The 13,700-nt window shown below is 36.9% G+C and overlaps 1 protein-coding gene across 11 annotated transcripts in view; it reads right to left on the bottom strand.

The window, feature by feature from the left end:
* The window catches only part of Ift74 (intraflagellar transport 74), an 89,968-nt gene that overhangs the window by 62,332 nt on the left and 13,936 nt on the right, over nt 1–13,700 (bottom strand). For 8 of the 11 annotated variants that reach the window (XR_001784189.2, XM_006503326.3, XM_030253727.1 and 5 more), the window contains 5 exons: nt 12,801–12,935; nt 8,913–9,048; nt 6,123–6,171; nt 3,827–3,925; nt 3,590–3,650 (listed from right to left, as the gene is read on the bottom strand). Coding sequence is in view for 10 of the 11 variants with exons in the window: in XM_006503326.3 (XP_006503389.1) it covers nt 3,590–3,650; nt 3,827–3,925; nt 6,123–6,171; nt 8,913–9,048; nt 12,801–12,920 (465 nt within the window). In the remaining variant the exon portion in view is untranslated. Of the gene's footprint in view, nt 1–3,589; nt 3,651–3,826; nt 3,926–6,122; nt 6,172–8,912; nt 9,049–10,549; nt 10,698–12,800; nt 12,936–13,700 lie in introns of those variants that run through there. The other 3 variants (XM_006503327.4, XM_006503328.4, XM_006503329.3) reach the window with 3 other exon arrangements.

Raw genomic sequence — 13,700 nt, 5'->3', positions numbered from 1 at the left:
TGTATGCAATAGTGTCTGCGTTTGGTGGCTGATTATGGGATGGATCCCCGAGTGCAGCAGTCTCTAGATGGTCTATCCTTTCGTCTCAGTTCCAAACTTTGTCTCTAACTCCTTCCATGGGTGTTTTGTTCCCAATTCTAAGAAGGGGCTAAGTGTCCACACTTTGGTCTTCATTCTTCTTGAGTTTCATGTGTTTTGCAAATTGTATCTTGGGTATTCTAAGTTTCTGGGCTAATATCCACTTATCAGTGAGTACATTTCATTTGAGTTCTTTTGTGATTGGGTTACCTCACTCAGGATAATACCCTCCAGATCCATCCATTTGCCTAGGAATTTCATAAATTCATTCTTTTTAATAGCTGAGTAGTACTCCATTGTGTAAATGTACCACATTTTCTGTATCCATTCCTCTGTTGAGGAACATCTGGGTTCTTTCCAGCTTCTGGCTATTATAAATAAGGCTGCTATGAACATAGTGGAGCATGTGTTCTTTTTTTTTGGGGGGGGGGGTTGAGACAGGGTTTCTCTGTATAGCTCTGGCTGTCCTGAAACTCACTTTGTAGACCAGGCTGGCCTCGAACTCAGAAATCCGCCTGCCTCTGCCTCCTGAGTGCTGGGATTAAAGGCGTGCGCCACCACGCCCGGTGGAGCATGTGTTCTTATTACCTGTTGGAACATCTTCTGGATATATGCCTAGGAGAGGTATTGCTGGATCCTCTAGTAGTACTATGTCCAATTTTCTGAGGAACAGCCAGACTGATTTCCAGAGTGGTTGTACCAGTTTGCAATCCCACCAGCAATGGAGGAGTGTTCCTCTTTCTCCACATCCTCACCAGTATCAGCTCTCAAGTGAAATTTGATCTTAGCCGTTCTGACTGGTGTGAGGTGGAATCTCAGGGTTGTTTTGATTTGCATTTCCCTGATGATTAAGGATGTTGAACATTTTTTCAGGTGCTTCTCAACCCTTCAGTATTCCTCAGCTGAGAATTCTTTGTTTAGCTCTGTGCCCCATTTTTTTAATGGGGTTATTTGATTTTCTGGAGTCCACCTTCTTGAGTTCTTTATATATATATTGAATATTAGTCCCCTATCCGATTTAGGATAGGTAAAGATCCCTTCCCAATCTGCTGGTGGCCTTTTTGTCTTATTGACGGTGTCTTTTGCTTTATAGAAGCTTTGCAATTTTATGAGGTCCCATTTGTTAATTCTCAATCTTATAGCACAAGCCATTGCTGTTCTATTCAGGAATTTTTCCCCGTGTCCCATATCTTGGAGGCTTTTCTCCACTTTCTCTTCTATAAGTTTTAGTGTCTCTGGTTTTATGTGGAGTTCCTTGATCCACTTAGACTTGACCTTAGTACAAGGAGTTAAGAATGGATCAATTCGCATTCTTCTACATGATAACAACCAGTTGTGCCAGCACCATTTGTTGAGAATGCTGTCTTTTTGCCACTGGATGGTTTTAGCCCCCTTGTCAAAGATCAAGTGACCATAGGTGTGTAGGTTCATTTCTGGGTCTTCAATTCTATTCCATTGGTCTACTTGTCTGTCGCTATACCAGTACCATGCAGTTTTTATCACAATTGCTCTGTATTACAGCTTTAGGTCAGGCATGGTGATTCCACCAGAGATTCTTTTATCATTGAGAAGAGTTTTTGGTATCCTAGGTTTTTTGTTATTCCAGATGAATTTGCAGATTGCACTTTCTAGTTCGTTGAAGAATTGAGTTGGAATTTTGATGGGGATTGCATTGAATCTGTAGATTGTGTTCGGCAAGATAGCCATTTTGACTATATTGATTCTGCCAATCCATGAGCATGGGAGATGTTTCCATCTTCTGAGATCTTCTTTGATTTCTTTCTTCAGAGAATTGAAGTTCCTATTATACAGATCTTTCACTTCCTTAGTTAGAGTCACACCAAGGTATTTTATATTATTTCTGACTATTGTGAAGGGTAATATCTAACATTTAATCTCTGGTTTTTCTCATATTTAAAATAGAACATGAGATTCTAAAAAGATGGCAGAGCAGTTAAAAGCATGCAGTGATCTTACAGAGGATGTGCATTCAGCTCCTTGCACCCACTTCAGGCAGCCTATAGCTTCAGGTCTAGGATTCCACACCCTCACCCTCTCCTGGCCTGAGGGCACTTGTACTCATGTGCTCACACACACAACACACACACACACAAACACACATAATTAAAACAAGATCTAGAAAACAATAAATAATTTTATAAAACAGAACATAAAGAAAGTCCTAATTAATATTGGGTTTCAAAATGTTTGTTATAAACTATGGTGCTCAGCAAATTTAAGAACTGCAACATGCCGGGCCAGGCGTGGTGGCGCACACCTTTAATCCCAGCACTCAGGAGGCAGAGGAAGGTGGATTTCTGTGTTCTGTGCAGCCAGCCTAGTCTACAAAGTGAGTTCCAAGATAGCCAGAACTACACAGAGAAACCCTGTCTCGGAAAACCAAAAAAAAAAAAAAAAAAAAAAAAAAAAAAAAAAAAAGAACTGCAATGTACTCTAATTAGCAACATTTTATTGGAAAGTATTAACAATATCAACTAGTTATATCGTAATTTGCCTACTCAACAAAAGCTAGCCACTTCATCAACTCAAGGCACCATAAGTGTAACAAATTAGAAGAAAATTCTGGTACTAGGACTTCCTTGGAGGTAGTGCTACTCCAAGGACAGGTGGTTATCAGCATTACCAAGGTGACTGTCCACCGTGGGAAACATTCTATTTTTATACAAATACTGTATTTTGACAGAATGTGCACAAAATTAAACATACAAATGGAGGTAATCTACATGCTACAAAATTATTTAAGTTTCATAATGACAATACTCCATAGCAAGGTGAAAGATGTTTTTTAAAGCAATGAAATCATTCATAAATTGTAATACTTTTAAGAATTAATATTTAAGCATTTATAGGAAAAAAAAGTGTATATAATAAGGATGGGTGGTGTACAAGATGGCTCAGCAGGTAAAAGATACTTCCTACTATAGCAGGTGGCCTGTATTTGATTCCTGTATAGAAGAGAAGTGAGTCACGCAAGTTGTCCTTCAACCTCCATGAATGTGTCTGGAAGGTCAGAACAGACAAGTAAATAAATAAATAAATAGTAAGTAAAATATAAATGTATTTTAAAATAATTTTTAAGATGGAAAATAGTTGAAAGAATTCCTATCAATATGTTAAGCCAAGTTATTTCTGGGGAAAGAAATGAAGGAGAAATAAAATGGGTGATTGAATTTCTGTATGCTTACAGTTTCAGTTTTTCACAAGAACAGACTGAGGTATTATTTAGTATTTTTTTAAAAATTTAAGATTTATTTTATAAATATGAGTACACTGTCACTGTCTTCAGACACACAAGAAGACAACAGCGGATCCCATTACAGGTGGTTGTGAGCTACCATGTGGTTGCTGGGATTTGAACTGAGGACCTCTGGAAGAGCAGTCAGTTCTCTTAACTATTGAGCCATCTCTACAGTCCCCTAAAACATAATTTTAAGTATCAAGTAAAAAATAAAAAATTAAGAGAAATTCTCTGAGGAAAAAAAGGCAATACCATGTTGTAGTCTGCTAGTTGTCCTTGAAAGTCTTTAATTTCAACAGCTAATGTCTCTGCCCTATGAACAAAAACAAGTGCATTCATAAATACATAAAACAGATTAATATTAAGAACTGTATGGATGGTGCACACATATTCAACAAATCATGTTCATAATACTGAATGCTGAATTGATATTCAGAGGTATACATCCCTAATAAAGATCTTATATGTTTTAACTGTAAGATTACTCACCTCTTTTCATATGACAAATACACTGAATTTTCTTGGTTGTACATTTCTATTTCTTTCTGAAGCTTATTAATTTCAGTTGTAAGTTCACTTATTTTGCTCCTAATTCGAAAAAAAAAAAGAAGAAATTCAGCAATGCTTCTAACTCAGAAAAGACTCCTAACAAATCAACTTTTCATAAATGTATAACAATACCAAATTCATTTACAAAGAACAGTTTCAGGAGTTCGTGTGACTAAGAATGGAAACTATTTTATTTTATTCTACTGAACAAATGAGAAAAAAATAACTGTCATAGAGACTCCAGTCATGAAGAAAGATAAACAGGCCAGGCACTGTAGTACTCACTTTTGATCTCAACATGCAGGGGCGGCAGAGGCAGGAGGGTCAACGTCAGTGGAGGACAACCTAGTCTACACAGTGAGTTCCAAATCAGCTAGTGTTACAGAATGAGACCCTGTCTCAAAAAACAGAATCCAAACCAAAAACCAAAGAAAAACAGAGATACATCACTAGGACAGTTAAGGAAAGATATTAGGTGGAGACAAATTAATTGACTTTCGTGATAGAGGGATTGGGGTTAGCTTAGGAAGAACAGGGTTCATTTCCTAGCACCCACATGGCAGGCAACTCCTAACTATCTGTAACTCCAGTTCCAGCAGATCCAATGCCCTCTTCTGAGTTCCACAGGCAAAGGGTATACATGTGCCATAACTACATATATGCATGTACAACATTCAAACACATAAAATTAAAATGGTGTATTTCTTTTAAAATTCTTCATTTAGACATCTTATTAAAAGGCCTAAAGCCAGACATGATGGCACATACCTTTAATACCAGTGCTCAAGAGGCAAAGGCAGGTAGATTATGAGTTGAGACAGCCTGGTATACATGAGTTCCAGGACAGTTAAAACTATACAGTAAGATCCTGACTCAAAATACCCCCAAAAAGGCTTATAAATTAATTAAAATTAGGGCTAGTTTGTAACAAATGACCAAATACATACTTATATAAATTTCTATAATAATTAAGGTATTATAAATATACATTTCCTTCCTTTCTTAATACTACAATCAGTGATATTTCAATTATATGAATATACTTAGAATAACCCTTAAAAAGCATAAAAGATTATTACTTGCTGACAAAAATGAACATGATCTGAATGTCTGTGTTCCCTCTAAAATTCACATTGAAATTTAATCCTCAACTTAACAGTATTAAGAAATTAAGACTTTTGCCAGGTATAGCTGCACAAACCTTAAATCCCAGCACTTACTATGCAGACATAGGTAGATCTCTGTGAGTTCGAGGCCAGCCTGGTGTACACAGTGAGTTCCAGGACAGCCAGGGCAATGTAGAAAGACCCAGTCTCAAGCCACTGTACACACTCTCACACGCACACGTGCGAAATAAATTGAGCCTTTCGGTTTCTAATTATGAAACTATTAGAAACTGAAATTCACTTTCTAATTATGAAACTATGAAGGTGATTTCATAGACGTTAGTGCCTTAAAAAGGACTGGAAGGAGCTATACTGGCCTCGTTTTTCTTTTTCATGATGCAATGGTAAGAAGAATGTGCCATCTATAAGGAACAGACACCAAAGCTCCTATTACTTTAATCGTAAGATTTCCCAACTTCTATAATGTATGAGAAATAAATTCTTGTAATTTATAGCTTAACCAGTCTTGGATATTTTATTATGGTAGCACAAACAGACTGAGACAAAATGTATAGCTTGCATACATGAAACTACATAAAAATGTAAAATCTTAGCCTAGTTAGACAGCTTAGTTGGTAACATATTTGCCTGGTGAGTACAAGGACCTGAGTCCAACTGCCAGAACCCATGTAAAACAGCTGGGTTTGATGGCCCATGCTTGTAATCCCACCCTGGGGAAATGGAACAGGAGGGTCACTGAGGTTCAACAGCCAGCATCCTACTTAGCCTCCTTAGTCAGCTCAAAGGTAGCGAAGAGCTACTGTCTCAAAAACAAAAGTGGACAGTGTCTGAAAAGTGACACTCAAGGTTGTCCTCCTGCACCCACATCCATCCATATAAATGTATGAATATCAGCCCAGACATGTATACCACAATACACACATACATGCACCTCCCTGTACCACACAAATTTCAATCTAAATGTATTACCATGCAGTGCAGCCTATTAACTAGAAATTGTGTTAAAATGTAAACTTATTCTTAGAATTAAAAAAGCAAATAATTATTGTAATAAATATCACAACTAAAACTCCAAGGTCATGCATTAAAAAAATACTTAGTTTACATACCTAAGAAGTCCAAGATAGTAAGATTTGTCTAAAATTTGCCTCTGGGGACCTAAAAAAATGTTTTTGATGTGAATATTAATGACCAGCATAACAAATAACAAATCCAAAGCACAATCACTATTACATGCCACTATTCTCAGACCTCAATCATGAATGCCAGAATACATCATATGAAGAACAACTGAAAACTAGTGCCCTAGAATCACGGCAGAGAGGAGGCTGAACTTAGACCACAAAGATGGAACTAAAAGCAAGGCTGTAAACAGACGAGACTCTCCAACTAACTTGGACCCTTGGAGCTCTCAGAATCTGAACCACCAACCATAAACATACCCCGGCTGGACCTAGCCTTCCCGCACATATGTGGTAGATGTGCACCTTAATCTTCATGTGGGTCCCGAACAACTGGAGCAGGGCTATCCCAAAAGCTCTTGCCTGTCTGTGGGATATGTCCTTCTAGCTGGGCTGCCTTGTCTGGCCTCAGTGGGAGAGGATGCACCTAGACTCACAGAGACCTTAAGTGCCAGGATGCAGGGATACCCCCCTGCTCAGAGGAAAGTGGGAGGGGAGAGTGGGGGAAGGATTTGTGGGGGTGGCCAAGAGGGGGGCAGTGAGCAGGATATAAAGTGAATAAGTAAAAAAAAAATAAAAATAAATTAAATTTAAAAAAAAAAGAAAAAGAAAAAGAAGACACTGGTCTGGAGAAATGGCTCAGTGGTTAAGAGCACCTCTGCTTTTCCAGAGGACCCAAGTTCAATTACAAGCACCCACAATGGGCAACTCACAACGGCCGGTAACTCTAACTCCAGGAAATCTGAGAGCCCCTTCTGGCTTCCATGGCACTGCACTTCTGTGCACAACCCCACACATAGATGTACACATACACACATAATTTTAAAATAAAAATACAGTCTTTTTAAAAAGAAACTAGTCACTACAGGCCTGACTAAATAGAAACTAGACCCATGGAAGCTTAGAACAGAGCAATACAAAAGGACTTTTTAAAAATGTTATTTCATTATCATTAGATTGTATGATTGGGGGAATACATGTGCCACAGCATACATGTGGAGGTCAAAGACATAATAACTTATAGTTTTACATTATTAATAATTAAGCAAAAGCTTTTAAATAATCAATGGTTTTTCTACTAAGTTAGCAATATGGTACTATAAAAACATTAAGCCTCCTAAAAGGAGTACCATACTATTAGGGTACAGTGGTTAGGAAGAAAGATTAAGAAGTGGTTAGCTTAGCAAGATGGCTCAGTGGGTAGAAGCGCTTGCCACACAAGCCTGACAACCTGAGTTTGATTCCAGGAACACACAGTAGAAAAGACACAACTCCAGAAAATTGTCATTTGACGTTCACACATGTACTATTATACATATGTGTCTCCGAGCCCCCTATATGTGTCTCCCCCTCCCCACTCTCACACAAACACACACACAAATAATAATAATAAAATTAAATAATAAAAATACAGTTGTCCCTTGGTATAAAAAGGGAATTGGTTACCAGACTGCAATAGACACAAATCCAGGGATGCTCAAGTCCCTAATAAAGTTCTGCAGTACTTTCACATAATGTATGAGTGTTACCTCACACTACTTAAAACCATCCAGATATAACTTACAATGTCTTATCAGTGTTATGGGGTTATATCACTGTTGGTATATTTATATTATACTTGAAATTAGCTTTGTACATCAGGATTATCGTCAGTCTTCACAAATCATTAGTCACAAGAAAAAAACCTAAACATTTTAATCATTGTTTAATTTGGCTTATATATGACACTGATCAAATTCCTGAAATAAGCACAATGTTTGGGGGTATAGCTTAGTTGTAGGGCATTCGCCTACTATGCACAAGGTCCCAGGTTCTATCTCCAGTACCACACCAGAAAGGAAGAATTGCAAAACTAAGTTGAGCCAAGTACGGTAATATCAACAGTTGAGAGAGCTAAAGTAGGAAGACAGGAGTTCAAGATTGTCCTCAGTTGCATAAAGAGGGTGAAGACCACTAACTATTTTTGAGGCAGTCTCAAAATTATTATGCCTTAGAGGGAAGCATAATGTCAGTCTTGATTTCCTTTCTAATCACTATAGTGGAGAAAAGCAGTAATAGTTCTCATCTCCTAATAAACATTAAAATGTGTAAACTGTATGTGCATGGGTACATGCCATGCACATGTATGAAGGTCAGCGCAGCGCACAGCTGCTGGGAGCTGGGTTTCTCCTTCCATCACATTGGTCCTGGCATCAGGAGCCATTTCACAGGCTCAGTAAGTGGGATTCTAAGTTGAATGCTACTAAACGAATTTCAAAATATTCTTATATAGTATAAAAATCTAATTTCCAATAATCAACTCTTCTTCAAATTTCTTCCAGCTGTAGTAAAACTCTATGAACAGAAAAATGAAGATCAAAGTGTGTCATACACACACACACACACACACAAAGCATACATAGCTTTCTAATTCACAATGTATTTCACATGCATTCTATTATCTAATAATTTTAAAGGTCAAAAAATAAGAACTATGCTGGGCAGTAGGGGCACACTCCTTTAATCCTAGCACTTGGGAGGCAGAGGCAGGCCGATTTCTTGAGTTTGAGGCCAGCCTGGTCTACAGAGTGAGTTCTAGGCCAGCCAGGACTATACAGAGAAACCCTGTCTTGAAAAAACAAAACAACAAGCAAAAGAACTACAAGCTACATTTCTCATATATTAGGATGTGCTATAACAGTTTTGGAACAAAATATATTTATCTTCAAAAATAAATACCTTTCATGCCAGTCTTCATTCCACTCAAACCTTGTTGGGTCACAGGACGATCAGCAACTTTGATTTGAGATGACAAAACTCCACCAGTCCCTAAGGGACCACCACGAGAACCTGGTCTTGCTGTTGTTGGTGGCATCTAAATGAGAAGGAAATTGACACTTTTATTAAACCAGGAAAAACAATATATACCTATTAGCATAAGATTATAAAGAGAAATTTTATAAAAATGAAAACTCTACATAATTTACATGTTCAAGGCCAGCTTAGACTACATAGCAAAAGCTACCTAAAAAATTTCTTCTTTTTTTTTTTTTTTGTGGTTTTTCGAGACAGGGTTTCTCTATAGCCCTGGCTGTCCTGGAACTCACTTTGTAGACCAGGCTGGCCTCGAACTCAGAAATCCACCTGCCTCTGCCTCCCGAGTGCTGGGATTAAAGGCGTGTGCCACCACGCCCGGCTAAAAAATTTCTTTTAACATAGGGCCAGTTAGCTAGGGCCCTTACTGCCATACCTTTTGTTCTACATTTGATTTCTGGGCCCTACACACTTAGAACTGACACCCTAGGGTTTTCTTCTGACCTCCTCATGGGCACCATGGTATGGGCCTCCACTTTCACTCAGATAAATAAATAAATGGAAAAAACATTAAAGTATTATTATTTCTACATAATGATATTATAGTTGATTTTCTCTTTTACAGAATCTAGTGTTTCGAGCATTATTATAATGAGTATATGTTTTCTTTAAAATTAGGAAAAAGAAAATTTTCATTTTGGAAAAAAAAATACTATTTCACAGCCTGAGGAAAGATATAATCTCTTCTTGTCAACTATACAGCACAGAAAGTCATGGGAAATTACAAAATTATAAAATATATAAAAATTATGAAATTGTTCCAAAATCTCTCTGTATCTTCTACCTTTTTTATCTTTTTAAAAAAATTTCTCTCTGTACAAGAGCAGATTAAATATAGGGTATAAAATTTAAATTATTAAATTTTTATCATTTACTTTGTTGCAGGAGTGGGTGGGTAGGTGGAAGAGCACCCTCATAGAAGCAGGGGGAGGGTGGATGGGATAGGGGATTTCTGGGGAGGGAAACTGGGTAAGGGGATAACATTTGAAATGTAAATAAATAAAATATCCAATAAAAAATGAGTAAAAAAAAAAAAACTACCAAATTACCCACTTCTTAAGTGACTCAGAGAATTACTTGCATACTATTTGGATAAGTTGCCAACACTAGTACTGGTACAGAATCCAGAAAATATGTTAAAAAATAGAAATGACTATAATTCAAATTAAAAAGTTCAGGGCTACCCACAGTGGTCTCCAGGAGAGACGGAAGCGCCTTTGCTTTGGAAAGTTTCTAAACAATTCTTTCTTCTGCTTTAAGCAAGCAGAACTGGGAGAGCTTTGTCCTTTATCAGTTACAGATGCAGTACAGAGGAAAATAAGGTGCAATGAAGTTAAGTACATGTATTCACTTGGAAGAACAGTCAGAAGATACTACTGAAAGGAGCAAAAAAGGCTACCAATGAATAGAATATTATCCTGATTTTGAATCAGACCCCATGCCGTATGTGCATATGTGGTTTGTATCTGTAAGTGCACAGAGAAGCCTGATAAGTTACATACCAAGCAGCTGGCAATGCCTGGAATAGGAAGCTCCCCAGTCAGCCACTGTTTGATTGCTTTACAATGAGCATCACTTATTTCAAAACCACAGACATCGCACAAGTACATGGCAAGTAGGAGTTGGGCAATAAATTGTCAGATTACTTTTCCAAGTATTTCATTAACAAGCAACAAAAGTATCAATTATTTCTAGAATAAGAGAAAAAGATACCATATATATGAAGACTTTAGAAAATTATTTACATTTTAGGTTATAATGATATGATACCATTATCTTACAATCTAGATAGATCATAAAAGTTAGGGGGAAAAGATGCTGTTCTTCTTTAAACACAGAACTCAGTATTATATTTCTTCTATAATCAGCCTATTATTGGAACTTGAATACCAGAGCTACATACTTTCTTAGTTACTCAAAACCAGATGTATAAACAACAGAGAAAAGGGTGGGTTTTCATTTTTCTCTTCTCTTCCCTCTTCTTTCCCCTCCCCTCCCTTCCCTTCTCTTCTCTTCCCCTCCTCTCCTCTCCTCTTCTCTTTGACACAGTATTGCTATTGTCCAATCTTGGCCTGGACAGGTTCTTGCTATTCTTCCAGCATGACTGGAACCTATGTAGCCCAGCCTGGCTTTGAATTCATGGTTGTCCTGCTTCAGCCTCCAGAGTGTCTTAGCCCTCCGTTTCATTTCTAATAACATGTAAAATAAGTCTTTAAATATCTTAATAATGAAAATATAATCATCTTTGTAAGTTATTACTTATCTTAGAAAGATCAGTTTATAAACTTCATACTTTCTCAAATGTGGTGTTTCTCCTACTGACTTATACCACTATCTTAACATTTTAAAAATATTTTTCTCAATTTCTGTGACAATCAAATTTTACTAATACCATTCATGTATTTATATTTGGCTATTATTATATCTTTTCTCCTTTTTGTTTTTACCATTCTAACAATTTATAATTCTATTCTTCCCCAGGATAAAAACAAAACAAAACAAAACAAAAAAAAAAAACAACTCACAAAAATTTACTTGAACATGAGTTTTAAACTTTAATCTAGAACAAACTCATACATATTAGTAAAGTTTGCTGTTTCATCTTAAAATTCTGAATACTGATGTGTGTGGTGGCAATCTGTAATATCAGTTCTAAGGACATTCTGAATGCAAGGCTGGCCCAATGTATATTAGGATTGATCTCCTCCCCCCCCCCCCTCCGTGTGTGTGTGTGTGTGTGTGTGTGTCTTTTTGAGGCATAGTTGCTCTGTGTAGCTGTGGCTATCCTGGAACTTGCTCTGTAGACCTGGCTAGACTGGAACTCTGAGATCTACCTGCCTCTGCCTCCCAAGTGCTGAGATTAAAGGTGTGCACTGGCCGGGCATGGTGGCTCACACCTTTAATCCCAGCACTCGGGAGGCAGAGGCAGATGGATTTCTGAGTTCGAGGCCAGCCTGGTCTACAAAGTGAGTTCCAGGACAGCCAGGGCTATACAGAGAAACCCTGTCTCAAAAAAACAAACAAACAAACAAACAAACAAACAAAACAAAAACAAACAAACAAAAAAAGGTGTGCACTGCTAGCTTTTGTCTCAAATTTTAAAAAGTTATGGACCACACATACAAAAAGATAGAAGTTTATCATTTCTTTCCATTTTTATGGAATCTTCAATTTTTGTAAATTCAAATATAAAAACTAAAATATTTTCAAGTATTTGGTTTTTCTATCATTAGAAAGCCCTCAGACTTATCAACTTTATATTAATTATGAATATTTTTCTCTACCAGTTATAAACTGTTTAAAATATCAAGTTTCTACACTCTTTGTAAACCTAATAAATGATACAAGAAGAAACAAAAATTTGCTTTAAGAGTTCATTAGGTTTGGGGCAGTCTCAATATTCTGTGTTTTTTAACTAATTTGAAATGCATAATAAAATTCTTACAAATGCCTGATTCTGTTTCTTGTCTATTTTATCTCATTTGATTTTGTTCCTAAATACACTGCACAATTTTAGTTATAATAGCTTTACTCTCACTTAGTATATACAAGTCCCTGTGTTTGATCCCAGCACAAGAAGTAAATTCTTATAACTTTAAAATATCATAATCAGTAAGTATAATTCCTTAATAATGGCCTTATTCTTCCACATTGTAGTTTTACATATTTCCAAAACATTTTTTATGCAATAATATTGTTTAAAGAATAAAGGAACAATAAAGTAAAATCTGTTATTGCAGATTCTCAACTTACTGCAGTTGCCACTCGAACATTGCCAGATGGAGGTCTTATTCCAGAAGGAGGCCTTCCTGTTAGTCCTATTCCACCCCGAGAAATAGGGCGAGGGGCTGAAGATTTGTGATTACTGGCCATTGTTCACTTTACACACTGTTTGGAGACAAAAAAATAATTCAATTTTCCTTTGAGGTTTCATACACCAAAATACTTGTAGTTCATTATACCCTTCTTTCAAACACCCAATTCAAGATGATTTTTTTTCTCTCACACACTGACATTCTCAGATACTACTTCAAGTCAAAATTAGCTTTAATTTTACTCAAATTTTACTTTAATAGTTCATTTAGAACTACGGGACTGGGGCCAGTGAAATGGTTCATTTGGGTAGAAAAACTTGTCATGCAAGCTTGGTGATATGAGTTCAATACCTGGGGCCCTTGTAAAGGTGGAAGAAGAAAACTAACTACAAACTCGTCCTCTGATCACACATGTACACTTCAGCATGAGCTACATTTATTACAATATCAGTCTTTAATATTCCATGTCTGTAAAGGCAAGACACTCTTAATTCTTCTTGGTGTATACAATTCTTAATCATGTCTCCATGTGTTCCTATCACTCCCATCAAATAACCTGATTTCCTAGAAATGAGAAAATGAGGACATAAACTCCATCGCCTTCAGAGCACATAAACTCAACTGGAACATCCTGCTACTAGTATCAGCAACCATCCCTCTCTCATTCAAGAGTAAACTATTCTGATTTGCCCTCTTTGACCCACTATGTGGGTCATATACTCCACATCTCCCTTGAGATACTATCCCCACTGCTGCAGCTCTCTTTAAAATTTATTTTTTCAATCTCTTGTCATGTTCAATTCTTTCCTAACCACAGACACTCATTTGTCCTGCAAAC

The sequence above is a fragment of the Mus musculus genome, chromosome 4, assembly GCF_000001635.26.
Source record: "Mus musculus strain C57BL/6J chromosome 4, GRCm38.p6 C57BL/6J".
Lineage (NCBI taxonomy): Eukaryota > Metazoa > Chordata > Mammalia > Rodentia > Muridae > Mus > Mus musculus.
This window is presented reverse-complemented; position numbering and strand designations above follow the sequence as displayed.